At 40.2% G+C, this 22409-nt stretch overlaps 1 protein-coding gene across 2 annotated transcripts in view; it reads left to right on the top strand.

Moving 5' to 3' along the window:
- Positions 1–3389: 3389 nt before the first annotated feature.
- med23 (mediator complex subunit 23) overlaps positions 3390–22409 on the top strand; it is a 65173-nt gene continuing 46153 nt past the window's right edge. Inside the window, exons 1-13 of one of the 2 annotated variants that reach the window (XM_081378809.1) lie at positions 3403–3596; positions 3712–3743; positions 3863–3950; positions 4575–4699; positions 5267–5378; positions 5637–5735; positions 5803–5904; positions 7068–7137; positions 7248–7360; positions 8946–9041; positions 9559–9576; positions 16465–16665; positions 18992–19135. In XM_081378809.1, the coding sequence (XP_081234935.1) occupies positions 3546–3596; positions 3712–3743; positions 3863–3950; positions 4575–4699; positions 5267–5378; positions 5637–5735; positions 5803–5904; positions 7068–7137; positions 7248–7360; positions 8946–9041; positions 9559–9576; positions 16465–16665; positions 18992–19135 (1251 nt within the window). In that variant the 5' untranslated portion in view covers positions 3403–3545. Of the gene's footprint in view, positions 3597–3711; positions 3744–3862; positions 3951–4574; positions 4700–5266; positions 5379–5636; positions 5736–5802; positions 5905–7067; positions 7138–7247; positions 7361–8945; positions 9042–9558; positions 9577–16464; positions 16666–18991; positions 19136–22409 lie in introns of both variants that reach the window. The other variant, XM_081378810.1, reaches the window with a different exon arrangement.

Raw genomic sequence — 22409 nt, 5'->3', positions numbered from 1 at the left:
ACCTTACAGTCTACAATACAACGTCTTACATATTGAGCTGTTTCCCCCCGAGGGTAGTTCAGTAGCACTGTGTGTGCGGTATGACAGCAGACTGGTTATACTGGTGTGACTTCATTACATACCTGAATGAAATATTTTACTTGAATATGTTGGAGTGTTTACAGTAGTCCAATAAATGATTACATTTATGAGATCAGTGATAATTTTTTTTAATATTTCTTCTGTGGTATACACTATATACTATCAACATCAATGTCAAATCAGTTTTTAACTTTCAAATCATATAAATCGAATGACTTTTTTGGTGTCATTTTTTCCATCTTGTAAAAAATGACAAAAAACAGTGTTATTTGATTGTACAAACCACAAAATCTTATTGTTAACACCTAGGTAAACTAAAAAAATGGTTTCAAATATAGTTATATCTCCATTCTATTTTTTTACACTTTTAAAAACCTTATTCGTCAATGACCCCTGTACTGAAAGTGTTTTTGTCCACTCAAAACACTTCCTTTTTTATATGCAGAAAGAATTATACATGTAATAATACAGTATACACATATTTCACATATAAAGTTCAAAATGAATCCAGAGCATCATAAGATATGAGGATCATTACAGGTAACATTTATATCAAAGATGCTAAACAGTCAATTCACACATTAAGGCAAGAAAGAAAATAAAAAAAAATAAGACATATCGGAGAGGAGGTATATATGTATAATTAAAATAAAGAAGATGAATTTAATTTTTTATAGACGACCATAGTTCTGGTTGAGAGAGTCCTTGCAATGTTTCAAAGTAAATCTTCATATCAGCCTTAAAATGGTAAATGTTAGGAATCTTTCAGACCATTTACATTTGTGTATATAAAACTTACCAAGTAATATAATAAGATTTAACATAAAAACGTGATTCTTGTCTATATCTGTTTTGTCATAATAAAAAAAAACACAAAAAGCACTTCCCTCTGACTGAACCTGAGCTGATGCGGTAATGACCCTCTGTTCCAGGTCATGTGACTGCGTGAGTCTGGTTATTATGGGGGATCCTCCTCAGTTCTCATCATTGTATTCAGTCAGAATAACAGCACATGTAGTTCTCCTGTCAGGGATCTGAAAGTAGAAACAATTGCTGAAGTACAAAAGACCTGTATTCTCTCTCTCTCTCTTACATGCAAATAAGAGGAAACGGCTTCACAGCAATTAGTTACAGACGAGTGGAAGTTCATTATCTCAGTCACGACAAAGATCCAATTACACAAATGACTGTAAATGGTCTCTAGCAGGGGTATTCCATTTTGGTTTAGCTTCAGATCTGTTTGTTTGTTTGTTTGTATGAATTTATTCCTTCAATCTAAAATACCAGTAATAGTAATTAGTAATATTTGTTGTGTAACAACATTACCCCTGACCAACTGGCCCCAGTCTTCACCAGATCACTGGAGCAGTGTGAGGTAAACACTCATTCTGGTCCGCAAGAAACCCCAGATCACTGCACTGACCGACTACACACCCGCCGCTCTCACGCCTGTGGTCATGAAGTCACCGGAGAGACTGGTGCCGGCACACCTGAGGACATCACTGGACCCTGACCGGATCCATCCTCAGTTCGCTAATCGAGCATCCGGTCTGTGGATGAGGCAGTCAACATGAGGCTGAACTATATCCTGCAACATCTCCACAGACTTACGCAAGGATCTTATTGGTGGACTTCAGTCCGGCCTTCATGATCATCATGCCGGATCTTCTCTCAGCCAAACTGACCAAGCTAGCTCTCGTCCATCCCTGATCTCAGTGGATCAGCAGCCACCTCGGGAATCTCACATCCAGGGCCCTCACTATCAGCACTGGCGCTCCTCGGGGACGTGTGCTCTCTCCACCAATAGTACATGGACGACTGCACTCCAGAAGACCCTTCAGTCTGCAGACGACACCGCACTCATCGGCCTCATGCAGGACGGGGACGGGTCAGGAGGTTGAGCAGATGGTCGTCTGGTCCAGTTATAACAACCTGGATCTGAACGCGCTCAAAACAGTGAGATGATCGTGGACTGCAGGAGAAACACCCTGCATCATTCCCACTCACTCCGAACAGTGCACATCTGGGACGGCAGTGATTCAGGATCCTGCACCACCATCTCTCAGGGCCTGAAGTGGGACACTCACAAAGATCCATAGAGTATAGCCTAGTCATGGAGTCTGTCCTGTGCTCAGATCAGCTCCAAATCAGATTCAGGAGACTAACGGACAGTCAGGACGGCTGAAACATGTGTATATTCTTAAAACTGCTATATGTAGCCCCAGACTGTTTTATTTTGCATAGTTATAGGGTTAATGCGGTGAGTTCGATATCTCTATTGCTACTGTTTAGCACCAAAGTGTCATTTAAATTCTGTGATTTAATTCTCATGTCAGCATCTGACAATTTTTTTTTTATTTTTTTTTATCTTATATAATCAGGAAACTAGTGCGTATGGAGTTCTCCAGTAACAGTATTAACATTAAGTCCCACAGATGAGAATCTCGCGCTGGCCAGTGTTACACTCATACTGACACCTACTGGCGTGCAACACACACAAATAAAGGTTTACAGTAACGGAAGCGACTGGTCATACGTTATTCGTAGTGACCCATAGCAGAGCCAGTCTAATGTCCTATTAGACATTCTCTGCCCATAGACATGTACACTATATATATATATATATATATATATATATATATATATATATATATATATATATATATATATATATATCTACGGTAGTGACCAAGCGTGCCGTACAAGCCCTGAAAAGTTCTTGAAGATATCATTTCTGTTTCTCCTGTAATCTCTTACTGGAATAATTTATTAAAAAAATTAAATTGGAAAAAGATTTGGTCCTTACAAAACAAACATTTTCTAACTAATAAAGTAAAAGAAGTGTCCTTCAAAATAATAAATACATTTTTACCCTGTACAGTATAATAAGACGAGTCTATTGAAAATAGATTTTAGCTAAAAAGGTTGAACCGTCTCTAATTAGCTATTAAATGAATTCATTAATTAAACATTTCTGTTAGCCTAAACAATCTTTGGCATTTTATTCTTAAACTGTGCGTAGTTAATCATCAGAGAAACATTTAATTTAAAAAAGAAGATTGTTAGTTGTACGTTTAACTCCTGGTTTGATGCATAAATCTGTACAGAGGCAATTATGCAACGAGTGTTGTACTTTTTGTAACGCCCGTGACTTTATAAACGTTTCAGTACGAATTTATGCACTGTTTATTGACTTATCGATTTGTTTTTTTTTTCCGACCGAGAAGGCTCAACAGAAACCGACGGAACCATCGCTGTGTGATCGTGTGTTCATACCGGAATGTGTTCAGCGCGCTCGAGTTTCCGGTGTTTCTGGACACTGGCGCTGGTTCTCTGTTGTTCATCAGAGCGTCAGTTCGGCGCTAATTCAATAAACACACACACACACACACACACACACACACACACTATAACATGGACATGTAAGTTTATGAAGCGCTGTCCTGCGACGAGCTCCTCAGATCATGGCGGTCCCGATGGAAAGTCAGCTGCAGAGTATTTTTGAGGATGTAGTGGTGGGTCATTTCATTCATTAAAAGATTGTTCCATTATATACCGTATGAGCGGACAATTATCTTATAAAACGAATAAATACATTAAAAAAACCTTCAAATGTTTTGTTTACACCAGAAAACTGAGGTGATAGAAGAGGCGTTTGCTGGGTGAGTAAATAATAAAGTGAAACTAGCGCTGATCTGTAGCCAGTGAAGGGATGAGAGTCAGCTGTGTGTGTGTGTGTGTGTGTGTGTGTGTGTGTGTGTGTGTGTGTGTGTGTGTGCAGCATGTTCATGGACAGTGCGGAGGATGAGAGGAACAAACTCCTGAGCTGTTTAGGAGCCTTCAGACAGTACTGGATCAGCCTGCCTCAGGTCAGCCACACTCCTCCACCAGCTCTGTGCTGTTAGTCCTGCCCTGGCCTGGGATCAGTGTCTCTTCTGAATGATTATCTCTGCACATCTTTGTTTTAAAACCATGTGTCTCGTAATCTTGAATCAGAATAACTCTAGTTACGCTAGTCTTGTCTCTCCTATTGTGTCGTGTATATCCGAGTGAAACGCTTCAGGAACAAGAACAAATGTGGGCGGGGCTTGATTGTGTCTGTGGGGGATTGATTGGATGGTTGTGGTCTGCTATTGGTGGATCTCGTGTGATTGACAGGTTGCTCCGCCCTCTTCATCAGAGAAGAGATGAGATGCTGCAAGAGGAACTTATTCTGATTCAAGATAACGAGACGCATGAATTAAACACAATGATGTGCACCGATAAATCATGAATAAACACGGCAACATTCAATAAGAAAATAAGAATTGTCAATTTTGATTCCATGGTGACTTTAAACTTTAAACAAAGATTTACGATGTTAATAACTGTTTGAATGTGTCCATTGTATAATTTCTTCCTATAAAGTAATTTTGATGGCCAGTTAGAGCAGATGTGGCAGAGAGATTGTGTGTAATGTGACGTGTGTGTGTGTGTGTGTGCTGTAACTGCAGGAGTCACATGATCAGTGTGTGCAGTGGATCGTCCGCTTTATTCATGGACAGCACAGCCCCAAACGCATCGCCTTCCTCTACGACTGTCTGGCCATGGCGGTGGAGACCAGCCTCCTGCCTCCCAGGTCTCACACACACACACACACACTCTTGTACATCTTTCTTTATGAGGACATTCATTGACACAATGCAGTCTCTAGCCGCTTACCCTAACCTTACCCATCACAACTAAGTGCCTAACCCGACCCCTGACCCTAAACCGACCCTTAACCTCATTATAACCTTATCCCTAAAACCAAGTCTTGACCCTATGAATAAAGGATTTACTACTACAAATGTGAAATGTGTAAACACACACACACACACACACACACACACACACAAGCAATGTGTTGTGGTTTCCAGGAGCTCTGGTTACATGCATATATAGCACAAGATAATAGTTCTGAATAATGTTTTTAAAAAAACAAAAAAATCCACCGATTTTAGTACACATGGATGACGAGCTCTGTGTGTGTGTGTGTGTGTGAGTTTACACATTTCACATTTGTAGTAGTAAATCCTTTATTCATTAGTTACAAACCAGAACTCAACCCAAACCTGAAGGACAGTTACAGTTCCCATCGGGCTTGGGTCGAGTGGCAGACCTCCAGAGTTTGGGGTCATGTGACCGTGTGCCGGTGTTCCCGCAGGATGGTGTGTCAGGCTCTGATCGGCTCGGACAGTCTGGAGTGGGAGAGGACTCAGCTCTGGGCTTTGACCTTCAAACTCATCCGCAAAATCATCGGAGGAGTCGACTACAAGGTGAAAGACGAACTGGAGATCTGCGTGATTCTGCTGAGAACTGAATCCTGGGATATGTTGTATTGTGCCGTTGCGTTACAGCAGACTTGTGTTTAAGAGTTCATAGATTGACATTCAAGTCACATTTTAAGCAAATGTTTGATGCATTTTAAATTCATTTTTACATAGTTTTCCTCTAAGCTTCTCCACGGGCGCTCTCCCCCACTTTATAATCTCTCTCTGTGTGTGTGTGTGTGTGTGTGTGTGTGTGTGTTTCAGGGCGTCAGGGATCTACTGAAGGCCGTGTTGGACAAGATCCAGACGGTCCCCAGCTTCGTGAGCTCGGCTGTGGTTCAGCAGCTGCTAGCGGCGCGAGAGGTGCGTGTGACTCCACAGATCGCGATCCGCTAGTGTTTCCTGTCGTGATTAACTGTCCTGTGTGAAGGTGGTGGAGTACATCCTGGACCGCAACGCCTGTCTGCTGCCCGCGTACTTCGCTGTGACCGAGATCAGGAAGCTGTATCCGGAGGGCTTGCTCTCACACTGGGTAACACACACACACACACACACACACACACACACACACACACACACACACACACACACACACACACACACACACACACACACACACACACACACTCTAGGGGAACATTTATCACAAAGTTCATTTAATCATAAAAGTACTATTGTTTTGCATTAATAAGTCCAATTACTAATCATATTACATGTTTGTTTATTGGAAATCTAACAGTGACGAACTAAGCTGGAATTGTTATGCAGATAAAAGTAACTTTTTTAACAACAGTAATGTGCAAAAACACAATTTTTATACAGAAACGTTAAATATTCTACTCTTATGTTGCATTCTGAACCGACCCACAGCTTCAGTGATTATAAGAGGAGCTCTCTTTACTTTCTTTCTGTGCAATTCAGTCACAAGTTGAAGAAAAGTTTTACATGAGAATTTGTGACTTCCCACTTTTCCATATATTAGGAAATATCTAATAATCAATAAGTGATCCTCAGCCGCCATCTTCTGCTTATAGTGCTGATTTCTTGTATGTTTGCCATAAAGTGTTAGTTTTCCTTCATCTTTAAAAGTTTTACATTAAAAAGAACATTTAAATTGCATCATGTTTAGAGCTTTAAAGTTCTTGAAAAGTGCTTGTATTTCACTCTCAAAAGGTTGTATGAACCCTGAGATGAATAATGTAAAAACATTGGACTATTCTGCCACAATACCATGGTTACAGTTAGCGTTACGACTTCAAATCCGTGTTGAACGTTGGTGATTTGTGGACTGAAAAGCAGTCTTTAAAGGGATACTTCACCTTTTGCGTTCTACAGTCACCATTCGATTTTTTTCCATGACGATTTTTGCGTCATCGGAGGATTTTTTTCCAGACAAAAAATACATAAATCTCTCTTCTCAGGGGGATATGATGGAGGGAAGCATGGTAATTCAAAAATACTACAGGTTTTCTACTGATACAAAGCATAATGCTAAATCCTGAAGTATCCCTTTAACATATGCAATAAGGTTTAGCCACATAAATAACCTTTTATCACTAGTTTCTCACTGCATGTATGTAGTGAATCCTGACAGTGATTAGAGAGGGTTTGCACTGGCGCTGTAGTGAACCTGGCCCTGGCTGTAGAGCGGTGGCGGTGTTGACCTGATCTCAGAGCAGTGTGTGCTTCTTTCAGCTGCTGGGAAGCCTGATCTCTGACTTCGTCGATAGTTTCAGACCGACCGCCCGTATTAACTCCATCTGTGGTAAGAGCATTCACTCGTCCTCATCTCACAGTGTCGTGTCGTTCATATCCCATAAGCCCCTGGGGCAGTCTGTCTCGTGTTTAACTAGTGTGTGTGTGTGTGTGTTTCAGGGCGCTGCAGTCTCCTGCCGGTGGTCAATAACTCTGGGGCGATCTGTAACTCTTGGAAGCTGGACCCGAGCACTCTGCGCTTCCCCCTGAGGGGAATGCTGCCCTATGATAAGGTACTCCTGACTCCGCTCACCGTATCCTTACAGTACAGATCGCTTCACAGCAGCGCTACAGTGATGATAGCAAGATCGCTTCACAGCAGCGCTACAGTGATGATAGCAAGATCGCTTCACAGCAGCGCTACAGTGATGATAGCAAGATCGCTTCAAAGCAGCGCTACAGTGATGATAGCAAGATCGCTTCACAGCAGCGCTACAGTGATGATAGCAAGATCGCTTCACAGCAGCGCTACAGTGATGATAGCTAAATCATGCAGCCCAGATCGATTCAGCTGTACAGCAGCTCTTGAAGAAACTCATTTGTCCAGTTTAAGTTCAGCACTGGTTAATGAGTAACTCACTGCTGCATGTGTAGATGACAGACCGACACACTGTGCTCATGAGTCTCACATAAGAACGGAGAGTTGAATCCAGATCACAGCACAGAGATCCCGCACTGACTGTGACTGACTGATCAGTGCACATGATCACATGATTAGGGCTGCTTGGTATCAGAAAAAAAACTGAAAAAACTTTTATTTGCGATATATATCACAATCTGAAATAAAACAAGAACTACATACATTTTTTTTTAGTATGAACTAGTGTTTGCACGATTAATTATTAAAAGATGGTGATCTCGATTCAAACACCCACATGATCTTACTCCTGATGACAGTGATTCGGCTCTGTCTATTAAAGCTTAGACGAGCGCGATCACAGCGAACACTCAGATCTGATCAGAGAGAGCAGTCGTCATGTGTAGATATGAAACCGCTTCACTAACAGTCTTTCAACATCAGTCTCATTATTTCTGTCAGATTATCACAGAAGCGCTGGATAAAAGCTTATAGTTCAGATATAAACACTGATGTCTACAGTAGCGATCAGATTAGAGGAAATCACCTTTAGAAAGTAACGTGACGCTTCAAATAAAGATTGTATCAGTAACGCATGTCATATTTAAAACGAATAAAAGCATAAGCATTTATAATTAAAAAAAACGTGTTTAAGCCAAAATGTGAAGTTTACGAATAATTTCATTTGTGCAGGTCTTATAAAACCTTAAAGGGTTAGTTCATCCAAAAATTTAGTTTCTGTCATTAATTCCAATAATTAATCCAATAATTAAAAGCACCGGAGTCACATGGACTATTTTAACGATGTCTTTACTACCTTTCTGGGCCTTGAAAGTTGCATTGACGGTGCAGTCTATGACAGGTTCAGAAACCGCTCAAAGGCTTACAGGTGTGGAGCGACATGAGGGTGAGAAATTAATGACACAAATTTCTTTTTTGGTTGAACAAACCCTTTAAGGTTTTATAAGACTTGGGAAGTAAACTTCACATTTTGGCCTTAAACCCATTTTTCTTTTTCTTTTTTATAAATGCTTATGCTTTTATTCATTTAAAATATGATATATGTGTAACTGAGACAATCTTTATTTGAAGCATACATGAGGGTGAGGAATTAATGACAGAAATTTCATTTTTGGGTGAACTATCCCTTTAAACCTGAATGAATCCCCCTGTGGACACCCTGTATATGTGTGTGTGTGTATATGTGCTGTGATTGCGCTGACGTGTGTGTGTCTCCGCAGGACCTGTTCGAGCCGCAGACGGGTCTGCTGAGGTATGTGCTGGAGCAGCCCTACTCCAGAGACATGGTCTGCAACATGCTGGGCCTCAACAAGCAGGTGCCGCTCGCTCTCTCTCTCTCTCTCTCTCTCTCTCTCTCTCTCTGTCTCTCGCAGGGCTCTCTCTCCCTCCTCTGCCTCGCATGTCCATCCCCTTCTCTGTGATGAGAGGCTGACGCAGAGGCGTGGAGAGATCAGCTGCTTGTAGTTTGAGTAGTCCCACACTCCCTCCCACAGGACCTGAACGATACAACACTCCCTGCCAAACTCTCTCTCTCTCTCTCTCTCTCTCTCTCCCTCTCCCTCTCCCTCTCTCTCTCTCTCTCTCTCTCTCTCTCTCTCTCTCTCTCCCTCTCCTTCTCTCCTGAGGTCTGGCAGGGAGTCCCTGTCCCTCTCGTACCTGTCTCTGGGGGTGTGGTTTGGCTTGACTGACAGGGTTACTTGAAGCTGGCCTCCTAGTCACTGTATTTGTGTTTTCTTTTTTTTCTTCCTTTATTTTTGTTCTGTCCTGTCTTGCCCCGCCCATCCTCCTCCTCCTCCTCCTCCTCCTCTTCCTCCTCCTCCTCCAATGCTCTAGACCTTGAACATTGCTCAGGTATGTTCACAATCTTACTGTTGTATTGTGACTAACCAGACTCTGGAAGCTTCCTCATAGCCAAACCCCAAACGAGTCCATCTAATTACGACTGAAGAAGAACAACCTCCAGTGAAACGAGACGATAAACGTAGGGCTTGAAATTACTGACTGCCACGAGCAATTATTAGAGCATTTGAAAGGCTGACCGAGAAAATCATCAGCTTTTCCACAACAGTCTTCTGCGCTTTCAGCCAAACTGCTTTCCCTCTTTCCCAAAACTGAAGCTTTTATTTAACAAACAAACAGTGATGCAACTGGATTGTTCCTTTTGACTCTTCTTTCACACTTCTTACTGTTTCGGATTCTTGCCGATGACATTTAATATCAGAGAAAGCTTGTAAGCTGCTGTAGTTTGTGGGTCATTCACAGGAAACGGCGCCATTGAAGCTCAAATATTTCAGCGTTTTTATTTTTATTATTTTAAAATGTTATTGCTGAGCTTTCTAGAAATCATATTTTCTCAGCTCAGGTGCAAACACCAGGCTCTCCTCCTAATATTCAGACTATTTGTTAATTAGTATGTTTTTTTTTCTGTGGTTGATGTAACGGTACACATGTTTGTACTGAAAATGATTGATACAGTGTTGTTTTAACCCCCTATGATGGGACAGTATCCTCTATATCCATATACTTTGATTTACTTACAAATGTTACAAATTCACACACACATTTCCATTTGGCATAAAGTATTATCCTGACAGCAAGTGAGTCTATGTTTAACTTCACAGACTTCAATGAATAATAAATAAAAAGTGGATTGGAATGAGAGCCAAATATTTCTAACTTTATTCTAAAATACATATTTTGCAGTGCGAGTCCTTCAAATCTCTTCCCCCAAATACAACAGTAGCATAAACTGCAGTGTGTGTTGACACTTCTGTATTTAAAGGCAGACTTAGTTTGTTCAGTAAAGCACTGTTTGATAAATAAAAAAGGCATGGTTTGGTTAGTTTCCTCTGCTGTACTGAAGACACGTTGAGCTGTGAGTTCAGAATCGAGGTACGCACCGAACCGTCATGTTTTGTGTGCCGTTACACCCTAAACCACTATATGTGGGAAGAGCGTTGCTATCACCGCTAACACATGCCCATTAGGGCAGCATTCATTATTTATGAGTTATGTGAGTTTCTGAAAGTGCCTTGTTATAAATCTCACATTGCAATAATTAATAAATAGTTAACTAGCTCATGCATAATTAATAACCCATTCAAAATGTCTTGGGGTTGAAGATCGGTGTAAACATTTCTAATAACAGTTTAACTGGTAAACGGCACGTTTATTTTAAACCCTTGAGCCTGTAGAGAGAAAGAGTGTATTTAATTAAAAACCGATGAAAACAGATGAATTATTTTATGATGTTGCCACCTTAAATATAATGTCAGAAAGATAAAATCTTCTTTTGAAGAGAAAAATACACTATAATCTCCCATAGGAAAATAATATCTTTCAATTTCCACTCTTCTGTGTGTGTATGGCCCCTTGTAATGACTCCCATTCAGATTTAAAAACAAAAATTTCCCACTAAACAAGATTTCCGTCTGTTAATAATAGTGTGATGATGATGTTAATTACATCAGTAGGAAGTCATGGAGCCTTTTCCTGAGACTGACCCTTAATCTCCCATCATTACATAATGACAAAACCAATTTATAAACGTTAAAGGGATCGTTCACCCAAAAATGGTCATTCTGTCATCATTTACTCGCCCTCATGCCATTCAGACCTCTATGACTGTCTTCTGTGGAGCATAAAAGAAGAACTTTGGGAACCAAACAGATTTGGTGACCATTGCCTTCCTATTGTTTGGAGATGAAGCATTAGGCTAAATGTACGTACTTCCACTCAATTTTCATTTTCCTTCAGTACTCCGTCTGGGTTTGCGGGATATTCTTGGGTTTTCTCCGGCCAATTTTTTGCCGGTCCAATCAGCGAACAGAGGAGTGGCTGAGAACGATGACGTTGGGGTCGTGCGCTAGTTTGAGTTGTAGGGTTACGTCACCAAAGCGAATGGTTATGGCAGATTCTTCAACGGAGTACCCGCCTTCAAGGAAGTTAACGCTTGTCAATGGAGAGAGGCCTGACTCTCTGTACGGGAGTCTGGTAAGACCAGGCTAGAGTAAATGATGACCAGATGATGATGATTTTGGTGAGCAGTCACCCTGCACTAACAGTAGTTGATGCTGGAAACCCAGTGAGTCTCGGTGTAGGTGAGCCGTCAGGGCCAAACACACACATCACGGTCCCTCTTTCAGGGATGATAAAGCGTACCTGAGAATGAAGACAATCTGTTAATTTCAAGCCCTGATCGGCGCATGCTGTGTGTGTTTGTGTGCCGTCGTCCAGTGTGTGTCCTGCTGCTGTTTATTGGCTCTCTCTGGGTGTTGTGTGCTGCTAAATGCAGACGGTTCGCTCCCACGCGCAGGGAAACACCTCTCCTCCAGATAATAATCAGCGTTCATGCACCAGCTGACCTTCATCATGCTCTCAGAGTCCCCATGAAACCCAGTTTAGAGCTTTGTGCCTTTTAGTCTATTGCTTTTGAGCTCATCTATACGGTGATGTACTCACAAACCTTGACAAAATATGTTTTAGCAGACGTGCACGGTTTAAATTTTAACGATTTTTCTTCCTGGAAAGCAGACTAAAATATTGATGACATCATCCATTGATCGAGCACTTAACTGTTATTCATAGTCAATCATTTTATCCCTTAAAACTCATCTTTGATCCTGTGAAAAAATGTCTTCATGCCTTAAAATATCTTGACTGTAACTCGACACCCTTGCCTCATTTAGTATACGCGGTTCTATGAATATGCAAATGAGCCCCGCCTCCACTCACTCACTCAGCTCAGAGATCCACTGGTTGACGATCACACGTTGATCTGATTGGTTACAAGGTAGTTTGTGACGTCAGAAACACCAGCGATTTCAAAGCGTGTTTTTGAGACTGTCTTTGGTTCACTGCAGTTTTAAGGAGGAAATACTCAGCAATGCTGTCGACTTATGAACTTACACATGGTAAAGCATATTAAAAACACCACATAGACACATAAACAACATTAAAAACTTCATTTTTAATACAAATTTTGTCCAAAGACAGTCTCAAAAACACGGTTTGAAATCGCTGGTGTTTCTGACGTCACAAACTACCTTGTAACCAATCAGATCAACGTGTGATCTCTGAGCTGCTGTTTACACCTGGCCACTTCATGCGTTTTCTCAGATCGGATAGCTATCTGATTCATCAAAACAATTCCATTTCAACTGGTCACATAAATTAAATCCGATCTTCAAAGAGTGCACGTCACCGAAAGCAACAGATATGAGCTGCGTTTTATTTATGATCAGCTAAAATTCTAAACTCAGCTAAAATCAAAGACGGCAATAAGAGAGAGCGGCAACAGCCCTGGTAAGATCATTTCGTTTCTTTACTTTTAATGAGGATGATTGTGTGTTAAGCGTCTGCGACTCACTTTCACTGTGATCTGCGATAGTTTGCACGCTGGCTTGATGAAGAGATGCTCATCTGCGGTGATGCCTGTTCCAGTAGCGTCGTCATATCTGGCTATAACATAGCCTATAACACGCTCTCACACGTTTATATTTTAGCATTGTTGGGAAGAGTAAAATGTACATATGTGGTTTCAACAACCAGATGCATTTACACCTGTCCAGTTTCGTCAGGAATACGGCCCAGACCTCCTCCTGAAGTGTGAGCAATCGGATTCAGATCCTAAACACTGTACTATACTAAATGAGGCAAGCGTGTAGAGTTACATTCAAGCTATTTTAAGGCATGAGGACATTTCATTCAAGGAAAAAATAATTTTGGTGATCAAAGAGGAGTTTTAAGGGATCAGTTTATTGACTACCGGGGGACTTTAGATCCTGCCTTCCTGTTTCAATACAGTGGAGAAAACTCTTCAATTTCATGGGGTCTTTAAACATAGCACACAAACAGCATCAGTAAAGCGTTGACGGATGCGCAGACACACCCAGCGCCGCTGATAGATCAGTCCCTGCATGCCTCTTACAGGGAAGCTGCCGCGCATCGGGAGCAGATCGTCCCGCACTTCTGTCCCGCCAGCACCAGGGGGCGTCACTGTCCTGCAGATGCACTGCAGCTTCCCTCGCGATCAGGGCTTCTGTGAGCATCTTCACGCCATGCTTTCAGTGGTGTGTGTGTGTGTGTGTTTGCTGTGCAGCGTGTCCCATTTGTGTTTGTCCATCTCCTGTGACTGTCGTGAGGCCGTGTTGAATATGCTCTGTGTGTTCAGTCAATACAGCAGCTCATGTTTATCATGTCTGTAACTGTCCCTGGGTTGGGGAATAGCTGCTTATTTAGTTTAGCTTATTTGCGTAAGACTAATTTGGTCAGATATTAGTAATAAATGCACAGATTAGAAGGCGTACAAACTGAAAAAGGGAGTGCAAAAGCTACAAACCCCAGAGATTCATAGTTTTCACCTCACGCCCTTATTTTCCCTCCTGGAGAGCAAAACAACTGACCAGCAGTCATTTTTATTTCATTCAATTATTAATATAATAAGACAATGTTATTAAAAGATCCAATTCAGTACACGCCTTATGAATGATGCACACTATGTATGGCAAGCCGTTTGAACTTTTATTAATTTCCAGGATATGAATTCTTGATACCAACAATTCAATTTTCACTAGTTCAAATGATAGTTATTGATATCAGAAATAACATTTCCACTAGTAACAATGCTAATTATTGATATCCACAATTACATTTTTACTAATTAAAATGCTCATTCTAGATAACAATTGAATTTCAACTAGTAAAAACTATAATTCTTGATATCTGTAATTGTATTTTCACTAGTGAAATGTCACCATAGGCTGCCATTCAAATTCCATTGTTGATATCAAGAATTGATTTCTTACTTGTTGAAATTCCAATTTCACATATCAGAAACACAATTCTTACTAGTGAAAACCTTTATTTTTGATATCAAGAATTCAATTGTCACTCGTTGAAATGTCTATTCTAGATATCAACAATTCCATTTTCACTAGTGACAATGTTCATTTCTGATATCATGAATGTGATTGTTACTAGTAAGAAAGCCATTTCAGATATCAAAAATGAACATTTTTACTAGTAGCAATTCAATTGTTGATATCTAGAATAGACATTTTTTACTAGTAACCACGTAATTCTTGATATCAGGAATTCACATTTTTACTAGTAACAATGTAATTATTGATATAAAAAATATACAATAACAAAGCTGATATGTGTCTTCAGAATTTCAACTAGTAAGAAATCAATTCTTGATATCAACAATGGATTTTGAATGGCAGCCTATGGTGACATTTCACTAGTGAAAAATCAATTGTTGATATCAAGAATTAGCATTGTTACTAGAATAAATCTAATTCCTGACATCAGTAACTATAATTTAAACTAGTGAAAATTGAATTGTTGATATCAAGAATTCATATCCTGGAAATTAATAAAAGTTAAAACGGCTTGCCATACACTATGTACAGGCGAGCAGATGAACCCTGAATATAAACACACACACATCTGCTCGCCTGTATATAGTCTGCATCATCAATGAGGTCTACACTGAATTTGATCTTCGGTTATCACTTCTAATATCACTTTAAGTGTTTTCCATATTAAGAGGAAAACGTTCCAGGATTGTTCTCCATATAGTGTCTTCAATGGGGTCCAACGGGTCGAAGGTCCAGATGTGAGTTTCAGTGCAGCTTCAAAGTCTCGACACGATCCAGCCGAGGAGTAAGAGTCTTATCTAGACAAACCAGCGGACATTTGCTAAAAAAAACAATAAACATTTATATACTTTATAACCACAAATGCTCATTTTGCACTAGCTCTGCAATGCGACACACATTACGTAATCACGTTGAAAGGTCAGGCGTGTTCTGGTTCAGAGAGGGAGCGTAGGGCGAAAAAACTCCATCTCATCTTCTCCTCATATCCTCGTCCAACATCGTTTTTTTTACCTTTTATTATTTGTAAATGGCGTTTGACTCAGTCTTTGCACGTTTGCTATGTGAACACTGGGTCGGTGCTTCCTCCTATGTCACGCGTGACCTTTCAACGTGATTACGTAATGTGTGGTTACGTAATTTGTGGTTAAAAAGTATTTAAATGTTTATTTTATTTTGTTATAAAATGTCCGCTGGTTTGTCTAGATAAGACTCTTATTCCTCGGCTGGATCGTGTCGAGACTTTGAAGCTGCACTGAAACTCACATCTGGACCTTCGACCCGTTGGACCCCATTGAAGACACTATATGGAGAACAATCCTGGAACGTTTTCCTCAAAAACCTTCATTTCTTTTCCACTGAAGAAAGAAAGACATGAACATCTGGGATGACGAGGGGGAGAGTAAACTATCAGGAAACTATAATTCTGAAGTGAACTACTCCTTTAACTGTCGTTTTCATCCTAATTTATGATTTCGCTCGCATTTTCGTTATTTTTTTATTTTTTTAAGCTAATGAAAAAGTTTTCTTCAAAAGTTTCTGGCTCTAACCTTGGCATCAGCATCTCATTCACGTGTCAGCGATGCCTATTCACCCGTCTCACAGTGATGCGGAGGAAGTCGGATAGATGCTGAAAATGATAGTTTTAGGCCTACTAGTGCACTAGAGAACTTATACTGAACTATCCAGTGAGTGTGGAGTAAACTGAAGAGTAGGAAATGGGGCGTGTGTGACAGACATCACTAACGTGTGTGGTGTGTGGCGTGATGTCACAGCCCAGTTACTGGTGTGTGTGTGTGTGCAGTGGTTGTGGTCTGTGTAAGAGTGCGCCTCTGTCCACCGCTCTGCCCTCTCGCAGCACAAGCAGAGATGCCCGGTTCTGGAGGACCAGCTGGTGGACCTGGTGGTGTACGCCATGGAGCGGTCGGAGACGGAGGAGCAGTTCGACGACGGCGGCACCAGTCAGCTCCTGTGGCAGCACCTCTCCAGCCAGCTCATCTTCTTCGTGCTCTTCCAGTTCGCCAGCTTCCCTCACATGGTGCTGTCGCTACATCAGAAGGTGCGCTTCAGTGGCCCAAAGCCTGCCTTCACATCCTCCTCTTCAGTAACACCACTTAGACTTAGGAGCTTATTTAGAGACATCAGCCGGATGGTTTAGTGCAGGCGCTAATGGATCCAAGGCTGTATCTGGTAAATTACTCCACTAATAATGCCCAGAATGGCACCAAACTTCTACAGTCGTACAAATAGCTTCTGTACTCATAAAACAAGGCATTGGAAAGTTTGTAAGTACATCAGGAGTTTATTTAAATAACACTTGCCTGACGGCTAATGCTACCGCTAACCCGGACGTCGACGTCACTTCAGTGATTTGGGAAAAGCATGTAAAAGTCCTGCAGAAAGCAATCATAAGGATGTAGTGTAACGACGGCCAGTTCCAGGAATGCACTAATATTTTGTTGGTAGTTCCAGTTTATAACAATTATTACTATTAGTTAAGTTGTCGACACTTCGGAAAAAATAATAATTTGTCGTTACACTACATCCTTATGCATCGCTTTCTGCAGGACTTTTACATGCTTTTCTCAAATCACGGAAGTGACGTCGGTGTCCGGGTTAGCGGTAGCATTAGCCATCAGGCAAGTGTTATTTAAATAAACTCCTGATGTACTTACAAACTTTCCAATGCCTCGTTTTATGAGTACAGGACCTATTTGTGCTACTGTAGAAGTTTGGTACCATTCTGGGCATTATTAGTGCGGTAATTTACCAGATACAGCCTTGGATCCATTAGCGCCTGCACTAAACCATCCGGCTGATATCCCTAAATAAGCTCTAACTTTAATAATGTTCGACCAAGGGAAAAAGGCTTCTGGGGGGGGTTTGGCTCGAGGTCATGCTGCAAAGGACCCTAGGTTGATTTTACTCCGAACCATCCCTTTAATCTAATGAACCTTATTATAAAGTGTCACCTCTAATTTCGCAGATAGTTTATTTCTGAATAGAAAATGTCGACACAATGTTAAGTGAAAGTGATAGACGGCTTATTCAGACTGGCTCTGATGTACGGAAGATCCAGTGATGTTCACTGACGCTGGAACCATCAGTTGTGGGATGATGCAACTAAAAGAGCCATTTTATATAGTCAAAAGCCAGTGCAAATGAGAGTGTAAAGCTTCACCAGAGGGGAACGTTTCCAATGTCATATGACTGCAGAACAGGGTTATTATCATTAACTGAAACCATAAAAAAACACTTTCATTACTATATAACAACTAGTATATCAGTGATATTAGAATAACACTGCTTAAGAAGACTTAGCATATAGCACATGAGTCATATAAACTACTTGTGTAATATTTGCTTGAGGCTTTTGGCCATGTGGAGCTTGAGCTCCTGCTTAAGAAATGCTGTCATTGTGTGGAAAAGAGATGCGATAAACATTACAGTTCCACTGTAGAAAGAAAGTCATGCAGGCTTGTTGAAATTTTCATGAGGTTGATTATATTTTCATATCTGGGTGAACAATTGCTTTAATAATGTAGCGAGGTAGCTATGTAATTCATACTTACAGTGAAACCAAACATTATTCAGACAAAAGATATCATTTTTGATATTTTTTACTAGTGTGTGCAGGACACTATAGTTAATTTATGTAAGTGAGGATAGCAAAATAAAATAAACTGTGGCATTATACCCAAATAATCTTCATACAGTGACTACCAGTAAAATATATAAAAATGTTGGGACCAAAAATTATTCAGACACTTTGACCTGACCATATTTTTCTTTAATTACTAATTTTTAAACACAGACTGAACACAAAGAAGCATTGCTTGGTAATTGTTTGAGCTAAACTGGTATTATCTAATTGTGTAGTTAAATTTAACAGCTGACAGATATTCAACATAATTCATGTGTGAGACAGTCTAACAGAAGGACGGACAAAACCAGTCAAATATCAACTGAGTTCTGCTCATATTTTATTACCATTTTCTAAACTATAGCGAGTGATAAACTGTGATAATGTGAGAAATGTTGAAGGTGTCTTTGACTGTGTATTGTCAAGTGCTTTTAATGTGACAGAATAGTAGAGACAACAAACAACTGGGAGAATGTAGGGGATGTGGCAGAACACATCTCTGATGACACACACCGTCCAATTATTACAAGTAAAAGCCCCTATAAATACGTCAAGCGAAATCGAAGCGCAAACTGGTATGACGTCATTTCGAACAAAATCGGGCCAAAGCAGGACTGACCAAAAGTTCACGTGAATCGCAGTATTTGGGACAGAGCCACACATAAGCACACATTCTCGCATGTGAGTTACACTTGTTCTCCTCTCTGGCGTGTGCTTCAGTGACTGTGTTTGCTCTGAGCAGCTGGCGGGCCGGGGCCTGATCAAGGGCCGGGATCACCTGATGTGGGTCCTGCTGCAGTTCATCTCCGGGAGCATCCAGAAGAACGCGCTCGCCGACTTCCTGCCCGTCATGAAGCTCTTCGACCTGCTGTATCCCGAGAAAGAGGTGAGCGAGGCTCTGCTTCATCAATTCTTAATGTGACACTCTAAACATGCTGTTGGTTAAGGTCATCTGATCAAGGCTTCATGCACTCGTGTCTGCTCTGCTAGCTCGATTATTCAGTCGGTCATTAGCAGACACTTAGCAGACGCTTTGACTCACAGTTCAGTGCCACAGTCTCTGGGATGCAGTGGGGACGTGTGCATGGGTCGCTCACACAACTGGAAATCTGTGTCAGTCTGAACACACTAGCCACGTTTCCATCACCCTTCAAATTGTGCGAATTGAAAATACGCCCAATGCAAAAACTCCCATTTATCACAAAAAAGTTCTTACGCTCACATGAGGGTTTTTTTCAGGCATTTCGAAAAAGAAATATTTCGCAAAACTGCAATGGAAACAGTTTTTGCGCATTTACAGTCACCTGACGTAATGACGCGGTGTGTTTGGACAGAATACGAGACAGAGCTCTTTATTAAAAAGCTAAAGGCGACAAAGGAGATAACTGCATTTGGATTAACAAATGCAGTCAAATTTACCGATGCTCGGCGTAATTTAGCCATATCAATAGGAATTTGTGCGATCAGGAGTTTAGTTTGTATTTCTCTCATATTAGAGTTGCTCACGTGGGATCCGATGGCCTCGTGAGCAGCGCTCCGATATGTAGCTGCGGTTCAAGCGACCCGAGTTCAAGTCCCGGCTCAGGACCCTTTTCATTTGCGTATTCATAGAACCATGTATGCTAAATGAGGCAAGGGTGTCGAGTTACATTCGAGATATTTAACCCTCTGGAGTCTGAGCTGTTTTCTGGGCCCTAGAGGTGTTCTGACATGCTCTGACATTTGTGCTTTTTTCAGTTATTTATAAACATGTTAATGGCAAAGGTGTAAATTCACTCTATATAGCACAAACAGGGCTACCAAAATATCTGATCAACATGCATGTATATGTTTGAATTTTTAAGAGAATAATGTTTATGCGTGGTTATTGGAAAAAATAAAAATGAAAGTTGCAGAAATAAGGCCACAAAACACATACTAAATATGTGGCAATAAGACTTTTGACTAAAGGATATCATCGCCTATAGTTTTTTCTTCTAAATTATGTGAAAATAGTCTTGCTTTATCGTTCACATAAAACCATACATTGATTTAAATTGATGTAAAACAGGTTTTGCTTGGAAAGCCAATATGCGAGGGGGGCGTGAACGAGGAGTGGTTTTCACCTGAATTACCACCCACTCTGCATAATGATGAGCCATTCACTCAGGTGTGACAACTGACTGAGCCACAATGCAAGGACCATTTAAGATTTTGCTTACATCTATCTTGTAAATATGTTTTGCTATTTTATTAAAAAGGTTACAATTACAACAATAATTACAATTTCAACAATATTTCAAGTGTACTCTTTCTTTGTAAAAAAAGATTATAGGCCTACATTTTATCTATGTATTCATTACTTTGAATAAAGCCAACATTGGAACAGCTAACATCTTAGTTGATGACTTTATTTTTGACAAAAATAGTAGGCTATTTTATATATAGAAATTGCTAAACAAAAGCTTATTTGACGAGGCAGTATATTCTACAGTAAAAACTGTACCCAAATCTACTAAACAAAATGTTGTCTTTCATATTTCACCTGACTGTAACGTTGTTTTCATGAAATACGCTTACACACGCTTAAAATGATGATAATTAAGTGTAAAGATAGGTATTACTGAAAATATTTGGTGTTTGGGGTGAGGATTGGGGTTGATCCATTTATAAAGTAGCTGTTTTTTATTTATTTTTCTGATGTGCACAAATAAGCGACAGGTATCATAAGATTTTCTTCTCCATGTTCCTTTTTTTCTATTCTTTTATTCGTTCACATGTAATAATGAATGAATGAATGAATGAATGAATGAATTTATGTATGACTTGTGCAATAAGTAAATAAAAATATAAAAAAAATACGATAGGCTATTGACTCGCGATCTTCGCAGTAGGCTAGTGAACGCACCAGAGAAACGCACATTTATTAGGCTACATAGTTTTTTTGTTTTGGATGGTTTTGTTTAGAACCAGCTGTAAATGTAAATATATTTCACATTTTTTAGACATGTGAGGCGAGTAGGCTATGGTCTGGTTGATGATCTCCAGTTCAAGCACCTTATGTTGTGATTGCTAGCCTATATTTACTTTAAATCCAGGAAATTTGTTAATGAAAAAAATATTAAAATTAAGATACAATTGATACAAAACGAAATTCGTTTTAAAGAAAGGATTTGTACTTTCTGTTTTGAGGTATCTGTGAATGTTTGAAAGTCAACTGTCACGTAATATTGTTTTTTGCCAGCTGTGGTAAACAGCGCGCATCTATGCCGTTCATTCAATCATAAACAGAAACCTGAGAAGGAAAAACTTACTAGTATTCCTCAGCTCGTATACCTCGTATTCGTCATTATTCCTCACAGTGCTGCGTTGTAAACAAGTAATGTTCTGAATAAACTGGTGTTTTGGTTTTCTTGTGCTGATGATAGGGGCGTTCACAGGATTGCGCGGATTACCTCAGCCATTTGCTTTTGAATAGCACGCGCTCTCTGTGGGCGGAGTCACATTACATTTGAATTAGCTCTAATGAGGTCGACTGGAATCGCTCTCTTTTAATACAGATTTCACAAGATGAGAATATTTGTTTTTTATATAAATTACTTCATTAAAAAGTAGAGAATTCAAGCTTCATGCCTGTGTGTCTGAATGCCTGTTTGACTGAGTATTCGCTAAGCTACAGTTCATTTTCGGACGCGTTTCAGAATGGACTACACGGACAGAGAGAAGGCAGAACTCGCTTCGTGTTTATTTTTCTTTATTTGGCAAAAAGCACAACACTTTGTTTTTATTGTGAGTATACACAAAAATAATACACATTTAACAGAATCGATTGATGTATGAAACTTGTTTTGTAAAATCAAAGTCAAAAGAGAATTTCGGGTCTCAATCAACTCATAAGGAAAAAAATCGAGCAGATCACGCCGGCGTGATCTCAGACCCCTGAGGGTTAAAGGCATTTCATTCAAGGAAATTTTTTAATTTTTTCAATGTAATTTTGATAATCAAAGGTGAGTTTTAAGGGATACAATGATTGATTACAGGGTGACATTAAATGATCTGTCATTACATTCGGCTCAAACACGCCTCAAATTAGGCTCGTAACTGAGCTTTATTCACAAAACTGTGCTTTTTGCCTCTCATCACGCTAATAGTGCCACTTGAAAGCAGCTGATAAATGAGCA

The sequence above is a fragment of the Scardinius erythrophthalmus genome, assembly GCF_964197995.2.
Source record: "Scardinius erythrophthalmus genome assembly, chromosome: 11".
Taxonomy (NCBI): Eukaryota; Metazoa; Chordata; class Actinopteri; order Cypriniformes; family Leuciscidae; genus Scardinius; species Scardinius erythrophthalmus.
Note: the sequence above shows the minus strand (reverse complement) of the source record. Positions and strands in the feature narration are given on the sequence as shown.